The sequence below is a fragment of the Paramisgurnus dabryanus genome, chromosome 13 (genome assembly GCF_030506205.2).
Source record: "Paramisgurnus dabryanus chromosome 13, PD_genome_1.1, whole genome shotgun sequence".
NCBI classification, from domain to species: Eukaryota; Metazoa; Chordata; class Actinopteri; order Cypriniformes; family Cobitidae; genus Paramisgurnus; species Paramisgurnus dabryanus.
In genome coordinates, this window is record NC_133349.1 from 14,183,210 (window position 1) to 14,209,822 (window position 26,613).

The 26,613-nt window shown below is 35.9% G+C and overlaps 3 protein-coding genes across 5 annotated transcripts; 2 read left to right on the plus strand and 1 right to left on the minus strand.

Moving 5' to 3' along the window:
• Positions 1 to 257: 257 nt before the first annotated feature.
• Positions 258 to 2,290, minus strand: rps9 (ribosomal protein S9). The gene is made up of 5 exons (XM_065298301.1): positions 2,246 to 2,290; positions 1,642 to 1,754; positions 1,438 to 1,560; positions 1,056 to 1,242; positions 258 to 527 (listed from the first exon to the last, which is right to left on the minus strand). Exons 2-5 carry the CDS (start codon positions 1,736 to 1,738, stop codon positions 350 to 352), a joined length of 585 nt encoding a protein of 194 aa, XP_065154373.1. The 5' UTR covers positions 1,739 to 1,754; positions 2,246 to 2,290; the 3' UTR covers positions 258 to 349.
• A 583-nt stretch (positions 2,291 to 2,873) lies between these two features.
• rbfox1l (RNA binding fox-1 homolog 1, like) lies at positions 2,874 to 19,118 on the plus strand. Of its 2 annotated transcripts, none has more exons than XM_065298299.2 (12): positions 2,874 to 3,254; positions 6,037 to 6,273; positions 11,949 to 12,125; positions 12,250 to 12,303; positions 12,384 to 12,476; positions 12,688 to 12,745; positions 13,124 to 13,183; positions 13,308 to 13,452; positions 13,652 to 13,691; positions 14,429 to 14,499; positions 14,661 to 14,742; positions 15,663 to 19,118. In XM_065298299.2, exons 1-12 carry the CDS (start codon positions 3,168 to 3,170, stop codon positions 15,705 to 15,707), a joined length of 1,149 nt encoding a protein of 382 aa, XP_065154371.1. In that variant the 5' UTR covers positions 2,874 to 3,167; the 3' UTR covers positions 15,708 to 19,118. The 2 variants fall into 2 exon arrangements, with proteins under 2 accessions (XP_065154371.1, XP_065154372.1); XM_065298300.2 differs by lacking the exon at positions 2,874 to 3,254 and adding an exon at positions 5,531 to 5,619.
• Positions 19,119 to 20,785: 1,667 nt separating this feature from the next.
• LOC135789280 (uncharacterized) lies at positions 20,786 to 25,219 on the plus strand. 2 transcript variants are annotated; one of them, XM_065299057.2, is made up of 7 exons: positions 20,786 to 20,930; positions 22,280 to 22,422; positions 23,119 to 23,256; positions 23,634 to 23,658; positions 23,750 to 23,788; positions 24,006 to 24,156; positions 24,301 to 25,219. In XM_065299057.2, exons 1-7 carry the CDS (start codon positions 20,840 to 20,842, stop codon positions 24,344 to 24,346), a joined length of 633 nt encoding a protein of 210 aa, XP_065155129.1. In that variant the 5' UTR covers positions 20,786 to 20,839; the 3' UTR covers positions 24,347 to 25,219. The 2 variants fall into 2 exon arrangements, with proteins under 2 accessions (XP_065155129.1, XP_065155130.1); XM_065299058.2 differs by lacking the exon at positions 24,006 to 24,156.
• The last annotated feature ends 1,394 nt before the right edge of the window (positions 25,220 to 26,613 follow it).

A 26,613-nucleotide genomic window follows, 5' to 3' on the forward strand; every position in this document is an offset into this window, starting at 1 on the left:
TTTTGCCATTTCCATAAAGCTAATAATCCTTAATTCATAGCAAAAGCAGCAGAGCATAAGCATTTACAAATCTATTTGTTAGCCAATCCATGCTACACTAGAAACATTTGAAGTGGATTAAAGTTTTAAGTTGTCCCAGTACAAGAACACTTACTGTTCACATTTTTTAAACTCCAAATGTTGACTACTGTTTACAGTCTAGTTAATTTATAAAAACTGGTAATACACCAACAACTTAAAATGAAGACAAAGACAAATTCATTTGGAATACACCTTTTATTGAAAACTTGAGGGAGGAGAGATACGCAAATAATGCAGAGACCCTTCAACCCTCAGTGCCACGTTTAGCTTAATCCTCCTCTTCATCATCACCACCTCCAGCACCACCCTGGCCCTTCTTGGCATTCTTTCTCTTTACACGGCCAGGGCGACCACCACCGTATGGAGAACGGAGAGAGAAGTCGATGTGCTTCTGGCTGTCCAGCCTCACCACAAAGGATGGGATGTTCACAACCTGCTTTCGCACCCTGTAAAAATGACAGACAAACACATTTTTTTAAAGTGCATTAAGATTACTAAAAAAGTGATGTTGCTTTATCTCTCATGGCCTCATTGACGAGGAATTCGTGACACCACTGACAATCTGAAAGTTTTTAGAGTTAAATCATCGGCCAGTAGAGAAGACATCTACAACATCGTACAAACCCTGCCAAAGTATCCACATACGTTACCTGTTAAGACTTCGTTTCGTGCATAAAGCACCCAGTCATCATGTGAAGCTTTGGGTTTTGAGCTTTTTATTACAGGCAAAGGTATACGGTTTAATCACCGAATTGACCTTGCAGAAATATTTCATATCCCACTCACCAGGAGAGCTTTAAACATGGTCAGCTAATGAAACAGGAAGACAACCTTAATAGGCAATTGTCCAGAAAAGCACACCCATGAATATGGCAGGAAATGTTTACTGTTAACAAGACATGCACTATCAAGGCAAAAGTCCTGCACAGTGTTTTTGATATATGGTCAAAGATTGCACATTTTTCGTATCTCACCTGATGTGCCTCTGACGGATGAGCACACGGGCATGGTGGATGCTCTTGGCAAGGCCAAGCTTGAAGACCTGAGTCTGCAGCCTTCTCTCCAAGAAATCTTCCACTTTCAAGCCCAGAATGTAATCGAGCTTCATCTTTCCCTCATCCAGCACTCCAATACGCACCAGACGCCTGAGCAAGGCGTTACCTAGAAAGAAATTCACAAGGTGAGAATTAAAAAAGGTACTAAATCAGCAAGTGCTTTAGCAAATTTTCATGTCGCATGGCCTCATTTACGAGGAATTCTTGGCAACACTGACAATCTGAACTACATGGTTTAAATCACTGGCCACTCCATAAAGCACAAATAAGCACTTAAATGCAGCAAATATCGAACGCATACCCTCAAAGAGACGCCTGGCATCCTTCTCGTCCAGAGTCAGAAGCTCTCTGGCAGCCTTGCGGATTTTGGCCAAAGTAAACTTCACCCTCCACACTTCTCTCTTATTCCTGAGTCCATACTCGCCTGTAAAACAAACATTACTGTTAAAATCAGAATGCAGGTTTCCAAAAAAAAAAAAAAAAAACACTTAGATTTCATCCTTACCAATGAGTTTCAACTCCTGGTCGAGACGGGACTTCTCGAAGGGACGTCTAGGGGTGACATATGTCTTACTACAAACCCAAGTCCTGGCAACAGGCATGGCGACTTATTGACGCCTACAATAGAAAACATTAATATAAACATCACTTAATATGACTCAACTTTAACAGTTAGTACAAAATAATAAGCTCAAAAATTCACATTAAATACATAAACAGTTTACAATACATCGCATATACAGTAACGTTAGAATACGGTAAGTGTCATTATTGGATATTATATATACTGTGTTGTTAATAGTTAACTACTTTCTCAATAAAATCCCGTTAATAATAAATACATTTATTTGTGGGAACGTTATATGATTGTGTCAATAAAAAGAAAGAAATGCATCGGCGCTGCATGTGGACTAGGCCGGAAAGCGCCATGCGTAACCACGTTGTCACACAACCCGATAAAACATGTCTGTAAAATCTTTAAAACAGAGCACCGTTCGCTTTTAACTGTCGCTTAGTATGTCATATATTCAATCATATTTAATTACGTTGGCTACATGTACCATCCGTGAGAAACTATTGCAGAATGAAGAGAACTAAGGCGCCATTACCTGTCTTCGTCAGACTCGCAAGTAAAGAGAACGTGCGCATGACACTTCCGGAAATTTATATGCGCCATCTAAACTACATTACCCACAAAGCCTTGCTTCTTTACAAGGGCGAAATATTAATCAGTTGATTCCCCCTACTGGTTTGGATGCGCAGAGCGATCGACGTGTGAATCAAGGTACCACGAGAACGAATCAAAGTTCAGCCGCAAGTATTTGCATTAAACATTACTGTAGCCTATAGACACAGGAATTTTAAAACACGTTTCCAAATCCAATACTGACCAAGCAGGTTCTACATTACCTGACAGGAATTGTGTTTTCTAAACTAGCAAGTTTGATTGAGTAGCTTAAACTTAACGTAGCGAAACAACAAAATAAACAACTGTGTCACATAATAACAGAAATATTTCTATATAACAACTGTTATTAGAAATGTTGGCATACACAGTTCATTCTGAAATAATGATTTATTTACGCTTTTCATTTCTATTAGTAATACAATACCGGTACAACTAAAAGAGTAAGGGACTATTTATACGAGTGTAACACAACTCTAACCATGTGTTTCTGTCTATCAAACACACCGAATCTCTCTCTCTATCTCTCTCTCTCTCTCTTTGACACACACATGCGTTGTACCCCCAGAGATCTTTTAGTACTGATCTCTTCTGCAGTACACACATCATTTTTGTAGAGGGTCTTATTTTTGTCTTTTTTTTTAATTCCAGTCATTTTGTTTAATATCTGGAAAGTGTGACACCAGCTGCCAAGGCATCCCACTCTTCTTTTCATACTCCTGGATCTTTTTCTTCTTTCTTTCTCTGGGACCCCAAACTTTCTCAATCTGGTACTTTCTTGATTGAGAGCGCTATCCTTCCCCTCTCTCTCCTGTCCCTTCTGTTTCTTTTTCTGGCTATGCACCATGCTGTCCTCCCCTACAGTGATCCTTCAGCCCTACGGACTCCCTGTTTACCCCCAGACAGCTTCCTGCTACCCCAGCCTAGTACAGGTAAACATGTCCCTTTATCATGGCTTTAATACTGTTTCTGGAATAGTTGGTTTATATCTCTTTCCCCTTCCTATGTTTGTTGTCCTTGTCATTGTTGGTGTCAAACTTGCAAGTGGTAAGGCCTGTACAAAACTTTCATTATTGAGTAAAAATAGTTAATCATTTCATGACTGCAAAGAAATAACTATTTTGCATAGTTGCATTGCAAATTATATTGTTTTGTTTTTTTTAATAACAAGCTCGTGGAAAGTGCGATTTACTTTTTTGTTGTTGAAAAAGCATAAATGGAGTCAGTTAAAGTCACATTAATATTTTTACATTTTTTTTGTTCGTGTAATTGAAATGTTACATTTAAAGCACAATTTCAGGTTACCTATACCATAACTGAACATTGCGTGTGGTTTTGAGTTTTGGTTATGACAACATAACCAATCATAAGGCTTCTGTATGTCCTAAAGCTACAGTATGTCCTTCATTGGGTCTGAAGAGAGGACGTCTAATGTGTTTCTCTCTGTCAAGGAAGGACACTGTGTCCCACTATTAGTTATATTTGTCCCAGCGAGTTAGCCCAAACAGGTTTAGTGTGTGTTTGTGTGTACGTGATTGTGTGTTTGTGTGTGTGCATGTGAGAGAAAGAGAGTGAGAGAAAGAAAATATCAGGACAGCTGATAAGCAACGCGTGTCTGTTTTTTCTCTCTGTCACTAGCTGTATTTTTAGTCCGTGCTTCTTACTACACACAGGTTATATACATAGAAATAGATATAGAGTCTTTGATTGCCTCTTGAGTTTATCTTAAGTGATCGGCAGCGACAGATTATATATTTTAAATAGCAGAGATCTTAAAACAAAGCTATAGATATTCAAAAGAGATCATTTAAACAACGTATTTTTTGCATAGGACAACAAATACTCATTAACTTTGGTTTGTTTGTATGTTTGTGTGTGTGTGTAAACAGTGAATATGTAAGACATTATGACAAAAACAGGACCTTGGCATGAACCGAAGAAAGTTTGAGTGATATAATCTACTGCTGCTCATTTGTAAAGGACTGTTAATACATGTAAATAAAATTTAGGATGCCTGGGAAAGTGGTCATTTATACAGTTTACTCTGTTTGATTAAGGATACATTGAGTGGCTCTTGTCACTAGGACTGTGTGTATGTGTGTGTTTGTGTTTAAAGGATCCCTCAGCTGTCAGATCTGGCACCTGGCATCCTGCCTCTGATCTTTAACCCCAAACCTGACAGCTGAAGGGCTCAGTGTGTGTGTGTAGAAATGGGAAAGGTAAGCACAAAGGCCTTATTTAAATAGGGAAACATGGAAACAGTAATAAATCATCTACTCAGGCCATAGTTGGTACCCAGCATTCAGTTACAACATTTTATTATGTATTTACGTTATGCATTTTAGACTATTGATGATTTGGTTTGCAGCCGCAGCGGTGACGCTTGGTGATATTTTGTTGCGATTCAGGTCGCAGGTCTGACAACACCTGTTTTAACACTTGTAAAACCTCAACGGGGTGTCAGGTTACTCTTGTGAGATGAGAAAATGAGAGTAAGCTATGTCATGTTCTTGTGAATGTTGTGAATGCAGTCATAACACTGTGGTTTTATATCACAAAGTAAATAATGGCTTTGATAAAATATAGGGCCTACTGTAAAATGATACTTCTGTTTCTGCTGAGGAATTTCAATGCGGTGGTGATATTTAATCTGACCGTTCCTCTGTATGTCACAGTTTATCAGTGAAGTCTAAATTTACTCTGCTTGCTCAGTCAGGTTACAGGGCTGATAAGAGTAAACACATGGCGAGAGATATGAGTATGTGTGCCAGACAGGGAAATGAGTTTTTTTTTTTACATCCGTTATGTATATTTATTTATATCCGTCATACACAATAATGAAATTTAACAGTTTTCTTTAAGATGCAGATTTTTTAATATCACACAAATTTAAGCTTGTACTTGTTGATATTAATCAAATTTCAATTCAGTAACATGCAACTTAAGTTTGAGTAAACTTAAGTTGCATGTTTATAGGGTAAAATAACTATGATTAATTTGACTGATTTTACTCGACATACACAACAGATGAAATTCAAATAGAGCACAACATTGGATTTTTTTTATATTAACTTTAATAAAAATGGGCATGTGTCGGTTTAGAGTATAGGAGGGGGAATTGATTGACATGGACAAATGAACACAGCTGGTGTAAAGACCCCACATAAAACAGATTTTGGTTGTCTGTGATTGGTGGTTGTGTGAAACTTATGGTAAGGTGGGCGGGCAAAAGCCTTGCATTTAAGCATGCATCAGTTGTTGGTGAGTTTTGGGCTGCCTGAGGAATGCACTGAAGGGGTGAGACGTTTTATTTGTGCTTCATTTATTTAACTAATTTCACACTTTCGTCTTGGTTTAGAGGTGTCTTCTGTTGTTTCTGAACTGTGTTTTTTTTCTGATAACAATGCTGTTCCAATATGTTGCCTTTTTATTATTGTAGAAGCTAGATTTAGACCATTTGTAACCAAAATGTTTAAATGTTTAGATGTGTTTTCTATTATTCTGTTAAAATAGAGTTTTCTCTATGCATACATCCTAGTAGCTTACTGTGTAAAAAATATGGGAGAAAGAGAATTTTTTTGTTAAAAATTAAACTTAACTGTATAACTACAACATGACTTTTAATAATTTTAACTTTAACATAGTTTCTAACAATGCTTTACATGGAAATTATAGTACTACCATGTTGATAAACAGCATCTCTGTCTCTTATAGGGAGCCGCCGCCCAAGAGGCGGGGCCAGGCAGTGGTGACCCTTCACTTCCTCAGGTCTATGCCCCACCCCCTTCATATGCCACACCTGGTCAAGCCCCACCCACATCTGCTGCCAGGCTTCCACCCCTCGATTTCAGCTCCGCTCATCCCAGCTCAGAATATCCCGATCATCATCATTTGAGGGTCTATCAGGGCCCTCAGCAGGAGTTACAGGAGTCTGTAACTGCCAATAATACGGTAAGAAATTACAATAAATAACTGAATTCAGATGATAAAGAATCATAGATTCAGAAATGTCTAATAAAGAAAGATCTGTTGATGATCAAAATATAACCTTAAATACTAGGCCTATACACAAAAAAATGCTGAGTTACTTTCAACCCAGCGTCGAGTCTAATAGGGACATACACAGCTGTTGGGTTAAATTAACCCAGAAAATGTTTATATTTGAGCTGCAATTGGTAAAAAAGCTCAGCATTTTGGGTTGAAACTACCTAGCATAGGCTAAATTGCAACCCAACTTGTTGGGTTCGTCCCTTTTTGACCCAAGCCTGGGTTGAAAATAACCCAGCATTTTAAATTCAGGAGTCAAGCCCCTATCAGTAGTACATAAAGTAAATGAGCAAAAGTTAATGTTTAAAAATAACTTTTAGTTTGAAATAGTTTAAATAGTTAGTTTAAAATGCACACATGGCAGGGATTTAAAAAAAATAATAGTTGGAAACACTGACCCTCTGCAGTGATGTTAATTTGTCATAGGCTAATTGAAATTATTTTGGAACTTTATTGAAGCATTCCCAGTTTTTCATCCAGTATCATATCAATAATCTATGCATTTGCATCAGCAAAGGTATGTAAGGAATATGTATGGACTGATGATATACGATCTTGTGCATTGGGCCTCTGGGATCTCCAGGCTAGGATAAAAATAACTTTATGTCCTTTACATGGACCCTTTTGCCTTGGCCATGTATGGAAATTCAGCTTGCTTGGGGCACAACATATATGAATGTGCAGCTTATTATTTTAAATGAAATGTAATCTTACTTTTTCTGTTTTACCTTCTGCTTTTTAGTTTTCTTTTTGGAAGATTTGATCTTAAATGTTTCCCAAATGATGCTCTGCTAAACAGAAACCCATGTGGTTAATTAGGAATAATTTAATATTTCATTGAGTAGAGACCCAATTGATTTTCATTTACATTTCATTTCAAGTTTATCTATATTTATCACTGACTTGAGTTTTCCAAAAAAGAGTACTTTACTCTGAATTTAGTGGGACGGCACAGAAAAATTAAGAATATAATTTTCTAGAAAACATTAAAAAAATTCAGTTGGTTAGATTTCACAGAGTGTTGGAGGAGATATAAGAGATATATACATTTTATCTTCACATATGAAGCTTATTTAACAATGTTAAATTGGCACCATAATCACAACCCAGAAATAAATATTAAAAAAAAAAATAATTCTGTAATTGCTAAAATATGAATCTTGAACACACACTATAGATTTTACATAATATATTTTAGGCATTTAATATTGTTGTGTATTTGAAAGGTATTTTGGATTTTGACTGTGAATAATGGCTCATCAGACGCAGTAAATATACAATATCCACGCTTTATAAATGAGCAACTTGAGTAAATATTTCTGTGCTGAAGAAACTGTGAGAAGGATTCAGAAGAGTATTCATAAAATGAGTTCACTTTGTACATGTTAGACCATTGTACTGAAATGTTTTTTTTTTGTTGTGTGGCCACATTGCTTATATCACTAGAAAGCACCAGAGTTACAAGGTCCAGGTATTGGGACTATGACACGCCGCCATGGAGGGAGGGGTCAGGGGGGGAGTCAGACGGGATGACCCCTCCCCCCTCAACTATGTTTCTCAGGTCCAGTTAGATAAGCTTTCTGCATCTTGTTGTGATATTATCACAAACTTTCCCATCACACCTCCCTTCTCTATTTGTCACCAGTACCCTACCCCTGGCCTGGATGAATGTTATGTTGATGTATTTTTGATAGTATTCCCTGTGTGACACTTGCTGTAGTCATTACTGCTAGCCAAGCTCAGAAGTAACCATAACAACAATCTGTTTGCGTGTGTGAACGTGTGTGACGCTGTCTGTTTTATACTTCCTTATTAATACACTTTGTTTTGCAATCTTTTGGGTGACTATTGCTAAGAATAGCATTATGCTGCAGGTTTTTGGTGACCTTTTAAGTGCGTAAGCAAGTTAAGTTCTGCTTTTTATTTTACGGTATTTTGTGGTTTACTTTCTGTTTCACTCTGTTCACTCGGTTTTGTTTGTAAGAAACAATTGCACAACCCAATAACAAGAAATATTTATATAAAAATAAGAATTAAAAAGAAAATTTTTTGCATTGGCATTACTGCTCATAGCAGTGGTTCCCAACCTGGGGGGCATGAGATGGGGGAAGTTTTCTAAGTTTAAGATTGTAATTTTCTTTGGGGGGGGGGGGGGGGCGAAGGAGTGCAGGGGGGTTGCACACCAAAAAGTTTGAGAAAAGTGCATACATTTAATCCACATTTTTTACAATAACGATGCTATAAAATTTTCTTTAAGGTGATGCCATAAAACCTTTCATGTGACAGATCTCTATTTCCATTTTATTGTAAAATGCAGGGAACTTTTCTACTGGTAGCATGGGGCATTGAAAGAGAGAGAGAAAAGGAATAGAGAAAAGAGGAAGGCAATCCTATCTGAAAAATAATAAAATAAGCAGATAAATTATTTAAAAGTTTTTATGCTTATCTATATGAGTATATTTTAGCCCAAGTGTAACAAAACACAACGAAAGCTCTTATGTATAACTGAATTAACCAAATGCATAGTTTCTTTGTTCTGTTTAGATTTAAGCCATTCTTTAACCACCGGCACTTTAAAGTAGTATTCAAAGTTAAGGTGCTTCACGATGCCACCAAATAATTATTTTTGGCTAAATGGTTCACTGTCAGAAAAAAATGGTCTGTCACTGGTGCAGTACCTTTTTAAAAAGTAGCTTTACACCGATAGAGAGTTCATATTAGCATCTCAAAGATTTGTAAAAAAAAAAAAAACTGTTGCTAAAGCACTTCCTGGGGAGTGAGGTTTACTTTTACTGCACAGCCACTGACTACTAGCTTCCCTCCGTTACAGAAACTTCATGTAAAAACACGTGTTTATAAGCATAATATTTAATAGAAAAAAATGAAATGCACAGCATACTCAATATAACCATAAATAGGTTATATAGTGATAGCGCAGTGGATAAGACACACGTGAGAGACCCGGGTTCGAATCCACTGTGACACACCATTGTGTCCCTGAGCAAGACACTTAACCCCTAGTTGCTCCAGAGGCGTGCGACCTCTGACATAGCAATTGTAAGTCGCTTTGGATAAAAGTGTCAGCTAAATGAATAAGTAAGTTAATAAGTAAATATATGCCTACTCAGATAAGATGTCAGACTAAGAAATATTGTTTGATGATTGTTTTTTGACCTCTTCTTTGCTTTGCTGTGTCATTCTGGGGATTCCCCTCGATTACCAACGGCTGTCTCATCCTTACTGGAAATATTTCCTGGCCTGTTTTGTGACGGTCCTGTAAAATACGATGATATGCTGCTTGGAATTATTTTTATTTATTATTTGGCTGTTTTCATGCTGAAATAGACTATTTGTGCATGGCGACAGTTAGAAAAGGCAGGGATGGATTAAAAAAGGATCATGACACAACCTAAAACACGCTCTCATCTGTTCTCACAGAAGCAAAAGTGATAACAGTAATACTTCATTCCTGATTTAACTGTTGTTTGCACTATTGCGTGGCAGCGTTTTTTATTCTATATTAAATTATCTTTATAATTTATATGGCCGTTTGATCACTATTTATCATTGGAGGATACTAGGGGTGTAACGAGACACTTAATCCACGAGACGAGACGAAACACGAGATTGGGTTCACGAGAACGAGACGAGACGATATCTTTACACTTTTTAAGAAACCCTCAATGATAAAATAAATGAATAAGAAACCGAAATCACATTATTTTTTAAATGTTTTAACTAATCAAGGACTGGCCCTAACAATTATTTTGCTAACTGATAATGAAGTAATTTGTTATTTTGGGGTAATAAAAATAGACCCAAGTGAGCAGTAGCATTTACATAATAACGAAGATGCAATAATAATTGGTTCAAATAAAGTATTAAAACCAAGTTACATTAAACAACATTTTGTGGCCTATAAATAAAAAGCATTATGTATGTATTATAACAAATGCCTGCAGGGGGCGATAGAAGACTCGTCTTGCAGACGCAGTCTTCACTTTCACTTTAGACGGAGAGAAACGCTTATTTTTAGTCAAACAATGTTTAAATCCATATTAATATTTAATATATGTCCATATCTTTACACTATATGATACAACTACTGTCATTTTTTGAGCAAGAACATGCAGACATTAAATCATGTAAACTCTGAGTGAGGGCTTAATCTGCTGAGACACATCTGACACTGATCAACAGACAAACACAACGCGTCTCAGACTTCACACAAGCTCCCAAACGAACATTATTGAAAACCTAAACAAAAAAGCAAACGCAGTAAAAGAGAAATATAATGCATGCACTGTAAAAGGGTCAAACAGAAAGCTGCATCCTCCGGAGGTCGCATATGCAGGCTGCATACGTCATCAAGGTTTATTTCAGATCATTATCTGAGCATTACATTCGCAAGTCTTGAGCATATTACAACAAGTTGCGATTAACTTGCGATGTGAAAATAACAAGATTTGTCAATTGCCCACCGGTTGAGAATCACTGTATGGCATCGCCGTGAAGAACCTTTTGTAGCGTTTTTACTTTTAAGAGTGTATTGCAGATGTGTACTGGATGGATTAAAGCAGTACGGAAGCATCCGAGTGGCCGTTTTGCCTTACTGCGTTAACCCTGACCTATAGGAGAATGTAATTGAATGGGTTACTTTGCTCATTCTAATAACAATTCTTATCATCTGCATAACATTTTTCTTACTGCTGTATCATTCATTTAACTTCCAGTAATTAGTCCTGCCCTTAAACTTCCTATTGTTTCTCCTAAAACCTTTTTGGCCTTTAAGCATTTCTTTCCTCCTCTGTATTTATTTTTTGTCACTGTTCTTTTCTTCTAGCTTTTGGCTCTTTTTAATACACTTTGACTTTTTAATCCATCTTCAAATGGTAACCGTTTTGTGGCATTTAGTGCGAGGCTATATGCAGACCAACTGGCATCGTGATGCATTGTGGGATAGTGGATGTGTTGGGTTTGACGCACAAACACTTCTTTGTATTGATCTGCATGGGGACATTTTATTCACAGTCATGTCAAACAGATGCAATAGGAAACGCTGTGTAACCATGCATTAAAAATTATTTCAATATTACAGTAAAAGAGTACACATGGTTAAGTATGCTACTTTCAGCGGCTGATTTAATGACTTCATTGAAGTAAACTGTGTTTATGCTCTATTTTCAGTGCAAATTGTGGTTTTTACATTTCTATTTCTAACAGGCATGTACTTAGACAGCTCACTAAAAAAATGGAAACTTGATCACATGTCCTCACTTTTGCTTGAGAGGAGTCACTGGATGAGGAATGCTCTTTTGCGTTTTGTTGTGGTCACAAAATCAATAAAATGTTAGATTTCTGATTAAGTGATTAGAATATGTTTGAGAAGAAATCTTGCCTTACACAAATACTAGTTAGTAACATGTACTAATGTTTCTTTCTGTTTTCTCTCTGTAATTTTCTCTGTACCCCTTCTCTCTAACTTCCTCCTCAATCTGTCCATATGTTTCTCACTCCCTGTCTCTATTATTACTTCTACAACATCCCTTCCCTCTCTTTCATTTCATTCTCACTAACAGGACAATTCTTTGGCTCCCGTAACATCTGACCCGCAGTCTCTCAGTGTTTCCGTGGCAACTGGGAGTGGAACGAGTGGAAGTGAGGCAGACGGCAGTGGCAAGGCCCAGCCTAAAAGACTTCATGTGTCCAACATTCCTTTTAGGTTTCGTGATCCAGACCTGAGGCAAATGTTTGGGGTAATTCCTGTTTGTCCCATAAAACATTACTACACAGACATTTACAGTACATGAAACAGTCTGTCACATGAAACTCTCATATGATTCATATCTGTCATATCAATTTCTCTGTTTCACTTCTCAGCAATTTGGCAAAATTCTAGATGTGGAGATCATTTTTAATGAGAGAGGATCAAAGGTTAGCCATTTTTAAAACATCTGCTGAGTTACTTTACTTATCTAATAATGTGATTTCATTGCAGTCTATTTTTTTACTAGGGTTTTGGATTCGTGACATTTGAGAGTGCAGTGGAAGCAGACCGAGCGAGAGAGAAGCTGAACGGAACGATCGTCGAGGGAAGAAAGATTGAGGTACGGTGGCACTTTTGATGCATGTATTTCAATTGTTATGGGTTCCCAAACATGGCACTTGAGGTTTACATTGCTATAAAATGCCAAGAGATTTGACTGCAATGTAAAAAAAAAAAAAAAATTCACAAACGTACTGTATGACAATATAATGCTGCTGTGTTTGAGAGAAAGGTGCAATGACTACAAAATGTAAAATAATTCTCTTTCGCAGGTGAACAATGCCACAGCCAGGGTTGTCACAAAGAAACCGCAGACACCTTTAGTAAATGGTAAGTTTCTGCTTAAAAATTGTGGTTTACAAACAGTTACTCCTTGTGTGGATTGCAGTGCACTTTATCTAATATCAGATAAAATGATAACATTTTGCTTTGCAACACTCTTTCTGTATGTTTATATGAAGAGCCTGCAAAACCTTCTAAGTGCGCATGTTATCTCGTAAATGAGCATTTTTATGTATTCTGCTAACAAACCAGTATTTCTGAATGGCCTTAGGCTGGGATTTAGCAGATTTCAAGTGAAAGTATTTGATGAACGTATAATACGTGCCGAGATTATTCGGTTAATATCATTATCTCATTTTTGACGGAGGTGCCGTTTGCATCTGAGCTCTTCATATATCCTCACCTATATACTGTCTGTTCCTGTAGCTGCTGGGTGGAAGATAAATCCAGTAATGGGTGCCATGTATGCTCCTGAACTTTATACAGGTATAGGTATTTTCATTCTTCATTTTGATTTGATTAGTTTTGTAATGGTGATTTATTAAAAGCCAAACAATTCTGTAAATTTGTTTTATCAGCCCTAATATTCAGTTTTTTGTTTGTTCATTAGTCGCCAGCTTCCCTTATCCTATGCCCACGCCAACCTTGGCCTACAGAGGCTCCACACTCCGTGGCCGTGGGCGAGCAGTCTACAATACCATCCGGTCGGCTGCAGCAGCGACAGCCACACCCACCGCGGTACCAGCCTATCCAGGGTCAGTGACTTTCTCAATGACCTTCTTATCAATATTTTTAACAGGGTTTTTTTAGGTATTTACACTAGTGTAATTTAATTTACCAAGTAAATCATTATTACTTATCAACTAACCCTCTTGTCAGCTCGCTTAACATAATGAATAAAATGCCAGTGATCCTCTTAAGCTGGACTTATGTAGTGTTTCTGTCCTATTGCAGTGTTGTATATCAGGATGGATTGTATGGTGCAGAGGTCTATGTAAGTATCACCAACTCCCTATATCTTATTTACTGGCATGTTTAAGACAATTCATGTTGAAAATAGAGTATTTTATACATATTATATATATATATATATATATATATATATATACAGATTTTTGATAGTTATTATCCGGTTATTCTGTGCTTGTAAACGTACTCGATGAGTAATATTGTGGTCTAGTTGAGGAAATGGTCTTGGCAGAAACTGTAGCTAGAAACCTCGACAGGATGTTCAGCGTGTACTTGCTAAATGTCACCCAACATTTAAAAAAATTCTTGATAAAAAAATATTTAAAAATCCTTTGTTAAAATCATTTGGGTTGTGTTTAGCAAAATGTTGTAAATTCTTTTTAATCTTCTGGTCATAACCACATAAAAAGATATACAAAGTGGGCTCTGGGTCTCCAGGATTTGAAATAAACACAAATGCTCTTATAAATGTTTATGAATACCAGGTTTGAGAAAATCAAGCTAAAGTAATTTTTTGAAGTTTTTCACATAAAATAATCCTACATAAAGAGCAATCTGTGAAAATATAACCTTGATTGACTGATTAAGGCAATGCTATGGACTAAAATTAAAGTGAAATAAATAATTTAAATCAAATCTTTAAATCAATCTCAGAGACTTTAGACTGGATTTCACAGATAGGTCACAAATGCATTTGTACAGAAACTATAAGTGTTTCATAAATTACAATGTAATGTTATATTTCACCCTTCCTGTCTTTAGGGAGGATATTCAACCACATATAGGGTAGCGCAGTCTGCCTCAGCCGCTACGGCAGCCACATACAGTGATGGGTAAGCACTAAACCAAAACCACTAAACTCATAGTGTTACAGACATTATTAAACTATTATAACATATTATATATTATTTTCTTTTTTAATTAGATTATATCTATATAAACACATAGATATAAATATAATTCAGTATTTATTTGTGTATCAATAAATGTTAAGATATGGAAGAGTCTACACCACAACAACAGACCCCTACCATCACTCAGTTGGACCTACCACCACTTATGGAGTTGGAACAATGGTAAGACACAGTGCTGCAATACAGCTTTAAAGGGACACTCCACTTTTTTGAAAATATGCTCATTTTCCAGCTCCCCTAGAGTTAGACATTTGAATCTTACCATTTTGAAATCCATTCAGCTGATCTCCGGGTCTGGCGCTAGCACTTTTAGCATAGCTTAGCACAATCCATTGAATCTGATTAGACCATAAGCATCACACAAAAAAATAACCAAAGAGTTTTGATATTTTTCCTATTTAAAACTTGATTCTTCTGTAGTTACATCGTGTACTAAGGCCGACAGATTAAAAGCTGTGATTTTCATGCTCAGATATGGCTAGGAACTATAGGCTACTCTCAAACTGGTGTAATAATCAGTGACTTTGCTGATGTAACATGGCTGCAGCAGGTGTAGTGATATTACGCAGTAGCTGAAAATAGTCCCCTTGGTGACTTTCAATAGCAGGGGACTATTTTCGGGCAGTGCGTAATATCACTACACCTGCTGCAGCCATGTTACATCAGCAAAGTCCTTGATAATTACACCAGAATGAGAGTATAGTTCCTAACCATATCTGCCTAGAAAATCGCAACTTTTAATTTTCTGTCGGTCTTAGTACACAATGTAACTACAGAAGAGTCAAGTTTTAAATAAGACAAATATTGAAACTATTTGGTCAATTTTTTGCGCGATGCTAATGGTCTAACAGATTCAATGGATTGTGCTAACCTATGCTAAAAGTTCTAGCGCCAGACCCGGAGATCAGCTGAATGGATTTCAAAATGGTAAGAATCAAATTTTTGACTCTAGGGGAGCTAAAAAAATTAGCATATTTTCAAAAAAAGTGGAATGTCCCTTTAATGATGTGGTAAACTCATGGCAAGGTTTAATATTACACGTTTAACAAAATCTTGGATTCGTTCTGTTTGTTTGCATCCAGGCAAGTTTGTATCGCGGAGGTTACAACCGTTTCACCCCATACTAAACTAAGACTCGACTCACTGACTTGCACGCCACTTCCACCAAGATGTTCTGGAAAATGATGAGACCTCCTTCTTCCTGTTCCAATCCCAAACTGTTTGTGGTTGTAAATACTATGGCTCACATCTTATTTATTGGATGAATCCATTCTGAAAATATGCAGAAGTGTATTTGTGGACTTTTATTTAAGTCTAATACTTAAACCAACCCCCTTACAAAATGGAAAACAAGAATAGACAACTTTCTTGTGTAACAGACTGCACACTGTAAAGCTGCTGTATATCTACATATCATAATATTGCAGTCATGGAGGTATGATTTGCCTATAGAGCCACAAAGATAAGTGATAGACCTCACAAAGATTTTAGATATTAGTACAAAAGCTGGGAATGTTTTAAATGTTGCACTGTTAAATGATGATATGAAATATCCAAAGACAGCCACACAGGTGGAACATTCACCAAAGTGACAGATGCGTAAGATCAGATCCAGTTTGTATAGTTGATGTGTGTGTGTTGGTGTGTATTTGAGTGCGTGTAATTTAAATAGCAATACTGTGAGATACAGCAATGGCACTGACCTGTGTGATATATGTGTTCTCTCTCTCTCAATATCATCTACCTCTAAGCAAGTATCTCTTTATCTCTCCTAAACCTCTGTTAACTTCTGTTTTTCCTGCTGAGACATTTCTATATGTTTATTAATATGGCTGCTTTGCTCACACTGTTTCTTACAAGCAAATCTGTGGTGCTTTCCTTTCTGAATGTGTCTTTTTCATTTCCTTGACGTATTTGTGGTCTGTTCATCTTGCTATTCTTTTTCCTACTGTGTTTTGAATGGTGTTCTTAATAAATAAAGCTTACCCTTTACTCTTTTAGCTATCTGTTACTTAGCTTCTTGTCATCTGGTGTGCTTTACTTTCTTTTTCCTCTGCTTTCACGGTAGTTCCTGTCTTATAGATGTTGCAATTGATGCTAGTGTTCTCTGGAAATCTTTGCTATCTCTTTCAGGGGACTAATGCATGAATGTATTCTAGTTTGTAATAATAAGATCACAAGAATTACAAACTGAATTTTTACTGAATCCAAATTGAATCAATGGTAAAATGTTAGGAATCAGCTATTATGAACCTTTGAATATTATAATACTAAATACTGGGCGCATACTCTCTTTATTTTACAGTAGTCTATGCAATGTCTATTAGTGACCTGCCTCCTTATTGCCCTCTTTTCTTTCTTTCTTTCTTTCTTTCTTCTACATTATTTTTTATTCCTTCCTGTCTTCTTTTTTCTTTCTTCTAATTTTTTTTCTTTCTTTCTTTCTTTATCCTACATTCTTTTTTCTTTCTTCTACATAATTTTTTATTCCTTCCTGTCTTCTTTTTTCTTTCTTCTAATTTTTTTTCTTTCTTTCTTTCTTTATCCTACATTCTTTTTTCTTCCTTCCTTCCTTCCTTCCTTCCTGTCTTCTTTCTTTCTTTCTTTCTTTCCTTCTTTCCATAAAAAAGAAACAAACTAAAAAGTTTTTTGAAAACCTATTGAAGATTACTATACACTGTAAAACCTAAAAGTTAACTCAACTCAAACCATTGAAGTAAACCGGTTGCATTAGTTTTAAACACATACATTTGAGTACTGTGAACTTAAACAAATTGAGTCATATGCAGTTATGCACTTATATTTAAGTTCACACTACTTAAATATAAGTGCATAAGGCACATGACTCAAGTTCACAGTATTTAAATGTATGTGTTTTAAAACTTAAATGGTCTAATGCAACCGGTTTACTTAAATGGTTTGCGTTAAGTTAAGTGTTAACTGTTAGGACAGATATTGTCTTTATATTACAGCGGTCTATGCAATGTCTAGTGACCTGCCTCCTTATTGCTCCTTTTTCTTTCTTTCTTGGTTTTCCTCTTTCTTTCTTTCTTACACACTTCCTTCCTTTTTCTTTTTCCCTCCTTTTTTACTTTCTTCTTTCCATCCGAGCTACCTAATTTTCCCAATTGGTGGATGTCCTCAGGGCAACATTTTGACCCAGGGACAACATTTCAATCAACCAATCAGATTTCAGAAATAAGTGTACAGTTTGTTTAAAGTTTAAGCTTACAACCAGGATTAGCTGTTTCTAGACCAGTGTTTTTAACTTTTTATGTCCCTTTGATTTTAGGATTTGGTTAAGTGTTGTCCTTGGGTCAACTCAATATGTTGCCCTGAGGACATCTCTTACTTGGCAAAATCAGTTCGAGCCTATACCTAGCTACCTTCCACCCATCCGCTCCTTTATTTTTTTCCTACATTCTTTTTTCCTATTTCCTTCATTCCTTCCATTCATACTGCCTTCTGTTTGTCTTTTTTCCTACATCCTTTCTTCTTTATTTTTCCTATTTCCTCTCTTCCATTCATACTGCTTTCTGTTTGTCTTTCTTTCCTACATCCTTTCTTCTTTATTTTTCCTATTTCCTCTCTTCCATTCATACTGCTTTCTGTTTGTCTTTCTTTCCTTCATCCTTTCTTCTTTATTTTTCCTATTTCCTCCCTTCCATTCATACTTCTTTCTGTTTGTCTTTCTTTCCTACATACTTTCTTCTTTATTTTTCCTATTTCCTCCCTTCCATTCATACTGCCTTCTGTTTGTTTTTCTTTCCTACGTCTTTCTTTCTTTCTTTTTCCTTCCTTTTATCTATCCTGTGATTTATTTCTTTTTCTCCCTTCTTCTTTCATGTCCTGCAGTGTTCCCTTGCTACTTCCTTTTTGTATTTCTTTTCCCTTTTGCTTTTAAGTTTCCAGGTTTCTTTCTCTTTCTCCTTTTCTATTTATACAGTACTTTTAATGGCATCCCTCTGTCTCTGTGTTTCCTCCGCCTACTTAACAGCTATTATTATTGTTAGTAAGGCTTGGTCATCTTTTAGTCATGGATATTAATAATTATTGTTAATAAATATATATGATTTTTCCTTTCACCATCTTTTCTGGGCCACCATCTATATTTCCTCCTGCTTTCCTCACGCTATTTTCTTATCTTCTTTACTATTTCAATTTTCTATTTAAGTGTGCTTATATTACTCTTTTTCTCTGATTTTCTTCCTGCATTTAATCTGTTCTCTCTGCTTTAAGCGTCTATTGTTTATATTTATTCTCTAATTTAGTTCAGTCGATCTGTTTGTTCCTTTCATTTCTCTCTTTTACTCATAAAGATTCTTCCAGACTGCTGTAACCACAGGACCTCATGGTGTCATTGCTGTATCACCTATTCATTGTTTTCTTTATTTGATTCACTACAGTGTAAGATAGGCTATGTTTTAATTGTACATTAAAACACGTTAAAACTGTTTAAAGTTTGTGTTTGATACTTGAACAGAACATTTTTAACTGTGATGTTTTTGACAATAAAAAAATCACATGTCAGCAAGCAACTTTCCTGTGACTGTGTAAGCCTGTAATGTTTTAAATATTTCATAATGAATAATGACAGGCCTTCTCATTCATCTCGAATAGCTACACTATATTGCCAAAAGTTTTGGGACACCCATCCAAATCATTGAATTTAGGTCTTCCAAACACTTCCAGAGAAAGGAACTCATAATGCTTCAACATTTCGGACAAGTTCATGCTCCCAACTTTGTGGGAACAGTTTGGGGATGGCCCCATGAGTCATGACCTCAACCCAACAGAACATCTTTGGGATGAATTAGAGTGGAGACTACAAGAGAGGCAGAGGCCTTCTCCCCCAACATCAGTGTCTGACCTTACAAATGTGCTTTTAGAAAAATGGTCAAAAGTTCCCATAAACACACTCCTAAACCTTGTATAAAGTCTTCCAATAAGAGTTGAAGCTAATAGCGTAGTGGGCCAACTCCATATTAAACCCTATGGATTAATCATGGTATGTCATTCAGGTTCATGTGCATATAAAGGCATGTGAGGGTACATCACGACACTTATTTCCCAGTCTATAACGCGCCATTGCAGTTATTCCTCATCACTATTAATGCAAAATCTTGTGAGTAATATTGTGCTCATCAGTAAGACGGCACAAAACAAAACAAAACAACAACACCAACAGGGGGGGACTACTTCCTCCCACCACATACTCAAAGCAGGATAACAGTTAAAGTCTCAGTTACTGTTATTTTTAGTGTGAATCATTGATGTTATTGGTGAGAAATAATGATTCAGGACGTGTGTGAAAGAAAACGTGCTAAGTGCGTTCAGTTTCTGGTATTGCTCAATAACATCAATGATTCACACACTAGTAATAACTTCAGTATAGCGCCACATCATTCACTTCTAATAGCATTTGTTGATATGGTCAACATTTGTTGATATGGTAATGTATAGCATATTTGTTTGAATTATAATTAGTGGAATAGTTTATTAAAAGGGGGCGTCTATGGCCTTTGTTAAGATGAGCTGTTAACTAACTACTCAGTGTATTAGCATACCAAACCAAACCACATGCTTTGCTGCTAGTAAATTGTTTTTAATATTTTGAACGACAATGTCAGTTTTTCTGTGGCTCACTGAGCTGCAGGAAACTGAGTTGTTTTTCAGATCATCACATTGTAATTGCTGGCCCCTGAATAGCCACCCATACATAAAATATCTGGACCTGTCCCTGGATGTAAATCAAAGGGTTAAATTGGAGGCATAATGTGTATTTTGTATATTTGTATATGTGTATATTTTCTTTTTCTGGTAAATAGCTAGTGTCATGGAAAGCATTTCCTTTCACAGAAAGAAACCTCTCCAAACAAGCTTAGACTGTTCAAGACAACAAACAAAGCCAAAATCCAGAATTGTCAATCTCACTCACAGTTCCTTTTTTATACAGTCAATCTTATTTTCAGATTTTTGGATTAGTTTGTATTTATCTTATCTCACTTGTGATCTCTTTGATGGTGGAACAGGTGAAGAACAGGTGCAGAATGCTTCAGTGCAGTAAAAATGTGGGAGTACAGGTCTGAGAAGCATGCAAAAAAATTTATTTACCAAACTTCTTTATTTGTCATAACAGTCATGACAAGAAATGATACACCGGAAAGAAGTAAAATATCACGCCGTATTTATAGGGCGTAACCACGTAAATCGCCACAGTTCGACCTCAGTCAGTTCATCTGTAGTAGTAGACCTCGCAATGTCGAGTGACCGCTCTCGAAGGGGAACCTTACTGCGCTGGGAGATGGCCGCAACCGATTTTAGGTTTGCATTCCCTCGTGCATATATCTGTAAGTACACGAATCGTTAGCTGAATGTTTGTTTGTGTTAAATGTAGTTTATGTAGTATGTAGTAGTAGTAGTTTGCGTGTTTAGCGCGGGAACATTATTCTACATGAAAGTGAAAGTATTTTATCCTGGTTAGAGATTATCTCTAAATCCTTTTGCGATTAGATATTAAACTATAGACATTTATCTTATCTGATCGATTTAAAACAAAGTGATTATGGTCTGCTTTGTTTTATTTTAACGAGTGTTAATTGCGCATTTATAAGCATTGCGCACAGTAATGTTTGTACAAGATATCATGTGCCCAGTGCGATTTATATTGTATCCAATTTGTTTATGATGTGATTGATTGTGTTTTGTTAACCGTTTTGGTTAGTTATTTTTAAGCCCAAAAACTACGCTGTACTCTGCTGCATGACGCAATTTTCGGCTCTGTACCAAAATGTTTACATTGTAATAGCACCAGCTTACATGATAAGTTGACCAATGTATTTCCTGTTAAGCCAAAGCTTTTAAGTATTTTGCTTAACATTAAAACTGATCATTATCAATTACTCATTAAAATTATAAACATATTTGACAATAATTCTGTTGTCATATTTTATATTGTTTAACATATGAACACATTTGTGCACAGTCAATTATAAATTGTATTTTTTGTGTTTGGAAGAAGCATATGATAATAGATTGAAATGTATTTTGTTTGCGCGCGCACACACACACACACACACACACACACACACACACACACACACACACACACACACACACACACACACACACACACACACACACACACACACACACACACACACACACACACACACACACACACACACACACACACACACACACACAGTCCCTACAAGGTCCCAAAAATACTGTTATTCCTAGTCTCAGCCTCAGACGTCACGCCCACAAACTGTTCAGTATTGAAGGTCTGGCTACGCGAGACTATGTTATTCCTATTAACGTGATAATAACCAGGTACACACGAACACAAAAACACACACTCTCCCCCCCACACACCCTTGGTGGTGGTCATATAAGAGGACATAAAAGAGATCTTGGAATCAATAATACATCATTGCAAGTTGCAAAGCTTAAGAGGGTAAACATACAAATCAGACCCTTTTTATCAGAGGATGAATTCACAGATCACTTAATTTAAACATTGTATGTTTTGGGAAAAAAGTACCCAATATGATTACATATTAGAAAACATAGAAACAAATTAGGCTAAATAAAAATGTTTATTGTTTCGTCTCTGTTTAGTATTAGCTAGTCCAGTGTAGCGGTGGTTTGTTAGGATTGTAAGAATGATAACAGTTACACTTTTCTTCACAAATAGGCTTGCTTTGGATCTTAAGTTATCCTGTGGACGTACATGGTTCATACTTGAAGTGTTGTTTTGAGGATCTGAAAAACAACTCAGTTTCCTATCAGCTCAGTGAGCCACCCGGGCCTTCCTGCACCACAACATGGTCAGACAGGGTAAGTAGACTCACTTCTTCAACTAATAATACAAAATAATGATACAGTAAAGGCTTAAAGGGAAACTCCACTTTAAAAAAAAAATGCTCATTTTCCAGCTCCCCTAGAGTTAAACATTTGATTTTTACCGTTTTTGAATCCATTCAGCTGATCTCCGGGTCTGACGGTAGCACTTTTAGCATAGCTTAGCACAATCTATTGAATCTGATTAGACCATAGCATCGCACAAAAAAAAAATAACGAAAGAGTTTCAATATTTTTTCTATTTACCATCAGACCCGGAGATCAGCTGAACGGTAAAAATCTAATGTTTAACTCCAGGGGAGCTGGAAAATGAGCATATTTTAAAAAAAAGTGGAGTGTCCCTTTAACCTGCCAGACGAATGACATTCTGATTTTGTCTTTAGTGCATTTTGAAATTGAAATACATTAGTTAGTTTAGTTTAATATTGATATTTACACAAGCACTATGATTTTGCACTATCATGAAATGACTGTGATGAAAGTGTGATTCATTAAAAAAATCCAAGAGAAGAGGAAGCAGCACATATTAATGCACTAAATAAAGTGTGGTCTGTAAAAATAATGTTTTGTTGCGTAGTACTTGATATTATAGCTGAACAGAAGGTAGATTATTGGCAATGTGCACAAAGAGGACATGCAAACAAGAAATAAACTGCTGGTTTGTTTTTGTAGGATATGGTTGTGGTGGATGAAAACGGAGATGTGGACCAAAGTGTTATTTATCTTGAATCGCAGAAGTTAATCCTGAGACAGAACATGGAGGAAAAGGACAAACTGGTCATATATCGTAAAGACTGTCGGCATTCTGGGGTAAATGGTATTTTAATAGTATAGGGTCACTAAACGTGACTCTGTTTGTGAAATCCAGGCTAAATAATGAAAATAATCACATAATCTAATTATGAGATTAGAAGCATCAAAATTTGATTTCTGTCATTGATTTCACATCTTTCACATAGCCTTACTCAGTCAATATTAAAGATATCAATGTTGTTGTTTTTTTTTCACAAAAATGTTCTTTACATTATGTAGGATGATTTAATGTAGAAAGCAGTAAATCGCAAAAAAAATGACTTTAGCTGGGTTTTCACAGGCTGGGTCAAAAATATAATGCCAAACATCGATGATGTCAATCTAATGTTGAAAGTAATCTAGTCTTTATCTTTCCCCCTCCTCTGAATCAACAGTATGCCTACGAAGCAAAGTGCAGTGGTAAGTTAGTCTTTAACAGTGTTACACACTTAACCATTATGTTGAAAACACAAGGTGGATCAATACAAGCTTAATATTTGTATACCCACAGATCCTTGTGCTGCTGTGGACGTTACAAGAAGTACTCAAGGTGAGATGCGCTAGTGCAGATCAATGCAATATTGTCTTCAAAACAAACTATTTCAAACATAGATCTTGTTTTATCGTTTGACTATTAGGATGTGCAGAGAATATGACCTCAAAATAACTCTCAAACTAAATTTTGTATAATTCAAACACATTTGCACCATACAACATGAGATGTTATGTTGGGTTAGTCAAAAACTCATGTCTCTGTCTCTTTCTAGTCACCCACAGCACTGTTGCACCTAGAAGAGATCAAATACACATATCCATCATTATCACCATCATCATCCTTAGCATAATCATCATCATCGCCATCGTCGCCGTTATCTGTTGTAAACGAAATCATTGCTCCACACCAAATGTTAGATGCAGGTAAATAAAAGTGATTCAGAAATGTCATTTACATTTCAGTTGCATGTGCTGCATGTTAATTTACTTCTGCACTGTGGTCTACTCTTTCATGAAATGTAACATATTACTGTACTTACTTATTTTTGTTATCTTGAATGTTTTTAGGGCCATGTGGACAGCAGTGCCAAAGAATCAATCCATACAAGTCTGATACCCTTCTGCCTTTTATTCACTTTCATGCATTTTATGTAAATACAGTATGTTTGTCACCTTATGACCTGCATGCCATTCTTTAATCAGTACCCAAACTCATTTAACCTGACATCAGATTAACTTTGTACCAAAAAAATCTATTTTTGCTATAGATAAAGATGTTGTTGTGGTTTTGCAAGTTTACCTGCTTGAATTATAAAGTGGATAGTTAATAAGAAAAGTGGATAGTTTGGGTGAAAGAGGAATGCCAGATGCGTCATTACTGCACTTTTTGTCTACTAATGTGCATGTGAGTGATAATTGACAGGGCAAAATTATCAAGCCCTTCCGAACATAAAAAAAATCTTAATCTAATAAGGGCTGTGGAAGTTCTCTATTATTATATTTTTATTATTAATAATTGTTACTTATATTATCAATAAGTACTATTTTTATAATATATAACAACATATTATTGTATAAGTTCTCAATTAATGTCTGAAAGAATATATAATAATATAATATATAATTAAATATACAATATACTGTATTATGCAAATACAATACTATAGTATTTTTAACAATATTGGAAATGTGATATACAATAATAATAATAATAATAATAATAGTTATAATAATAATAAACTTAATGCTTTTCACATGATATTTTTTGTTTGTAATCTTTAGAAATGCTAGAAACCTTTGTAAAGTATAATCTTAGCTGTTTCCTCTGCAATGCCAATGTATTTTTATCTGTGTCTTTAATAATGCATGCAATAATCATGTTTTTATTTCATTTACTTAATACAATTAGAAGACATAAAAGAAAAAGTCACCTCTTTCTTGCTATTGTGTTGCTTGTGAATTAATAAACTGTTTATATTTTATGTTATTCAGATTTCCACATTTTGTCTTATTCATTTGGTTTTTAAGTGTGGCTTATGTTTTGAAATAATATCACTGACGCAAATAGTGCAGATGTGGTTGTTGAAGAATGATTCTGTGAAAATGCACGTGTTTGTGAATTTGTTTCCTCGAGATTTACTGGCATTGAAACAGTATTGCTAAGGGCAATGTGTAAATGAGAATGAGTCATACGCAAACAATCTATGATGACACAAACATTCATGTAGTGTGTATTTACGCAGACCTTAAATGATTGTGGTTATTTTGGAAAGTGTCATGCAGATGTAGAATTGCTATCGTCATTGCAGTACTTAAAAAATATTTAATAGAAGTAAAACTAATATTTGTGAATTGTATTATTGGTATTTTCTTTAAATGGTGCAATTTTGCTTGTAAATCTATCTTAAAGTGCACTGTGTCAATATACCTCAAGACTTTTGCTGCATATATCATTTGAGTACCAACCAACTGTTTTATTTTTTTTAAGAGCTAAACTCATACTGTGTGACATCTATGCAATATATTTGTTTATTTGAACAGAAAGCATTAATCTCCTAAAATATTTTTACTCATATTGTACACCACCCAGATCCTGTTCAGCCTGTATTACTGCATCTGTAAAAATTGCTGCTCATATTACAGCTTAATGTCTGAAAACATTTATCTTATTCAAAAATATAAAAGGTATTCTTTCTATGAGAGTTTAGATTAAGGGGTATGTTGTTCAATTGAAATAACATTTCAATATGTAGATAAAAGATAACGGAAAGTCCCCAGTCAGGAAGAGAGAGAGAGAGAGAGACAGAGAGAGAGACAGAGAGAGAGAGTGTCTTGACTACTTGCGCACACCCTCCTATTTTGAGCATCTCTTTTTCTAATAAACAATCCATTTACTGTCAGTCATGTGACTTTAAGGTGAACTTGGGTGGTACGTCTATACTTCTGAGATGAGGTCATTTTTACCATGTAACAAAACAAAACATGCACAGTGGTTTCTCGGCCTTTGTTTTTTTATCCATTATTTCCTCCTGATAACATCTAGTGGTCTGTTTTTTAACTCGTTCATAAACACCCGTGAAACAAGACTGCAAGTCTGTGACATTAACAAAAATTTAAAATCAGCACCCAGGCGTTTTGTTTATTTGTTTAGTATCATATCTGCTGTCATCATCACCAAAGTTTAATCTAGTCAATGGAAGTGTTTAAAGACAAGGGAGTGGCATTCAAAGAAAGTGTAGGGTGTAAGTGTGCATAGGACAGACCAAATTTGCCCTGCCCTCGCAAACTGTTGACTCATATGTGGGTCAATGCTTATGTTGCACGTGTGTACTGGAGGAACTCTTGAAATAGGTTTTTGGAACGCCCTAAGCCCTTGATCAC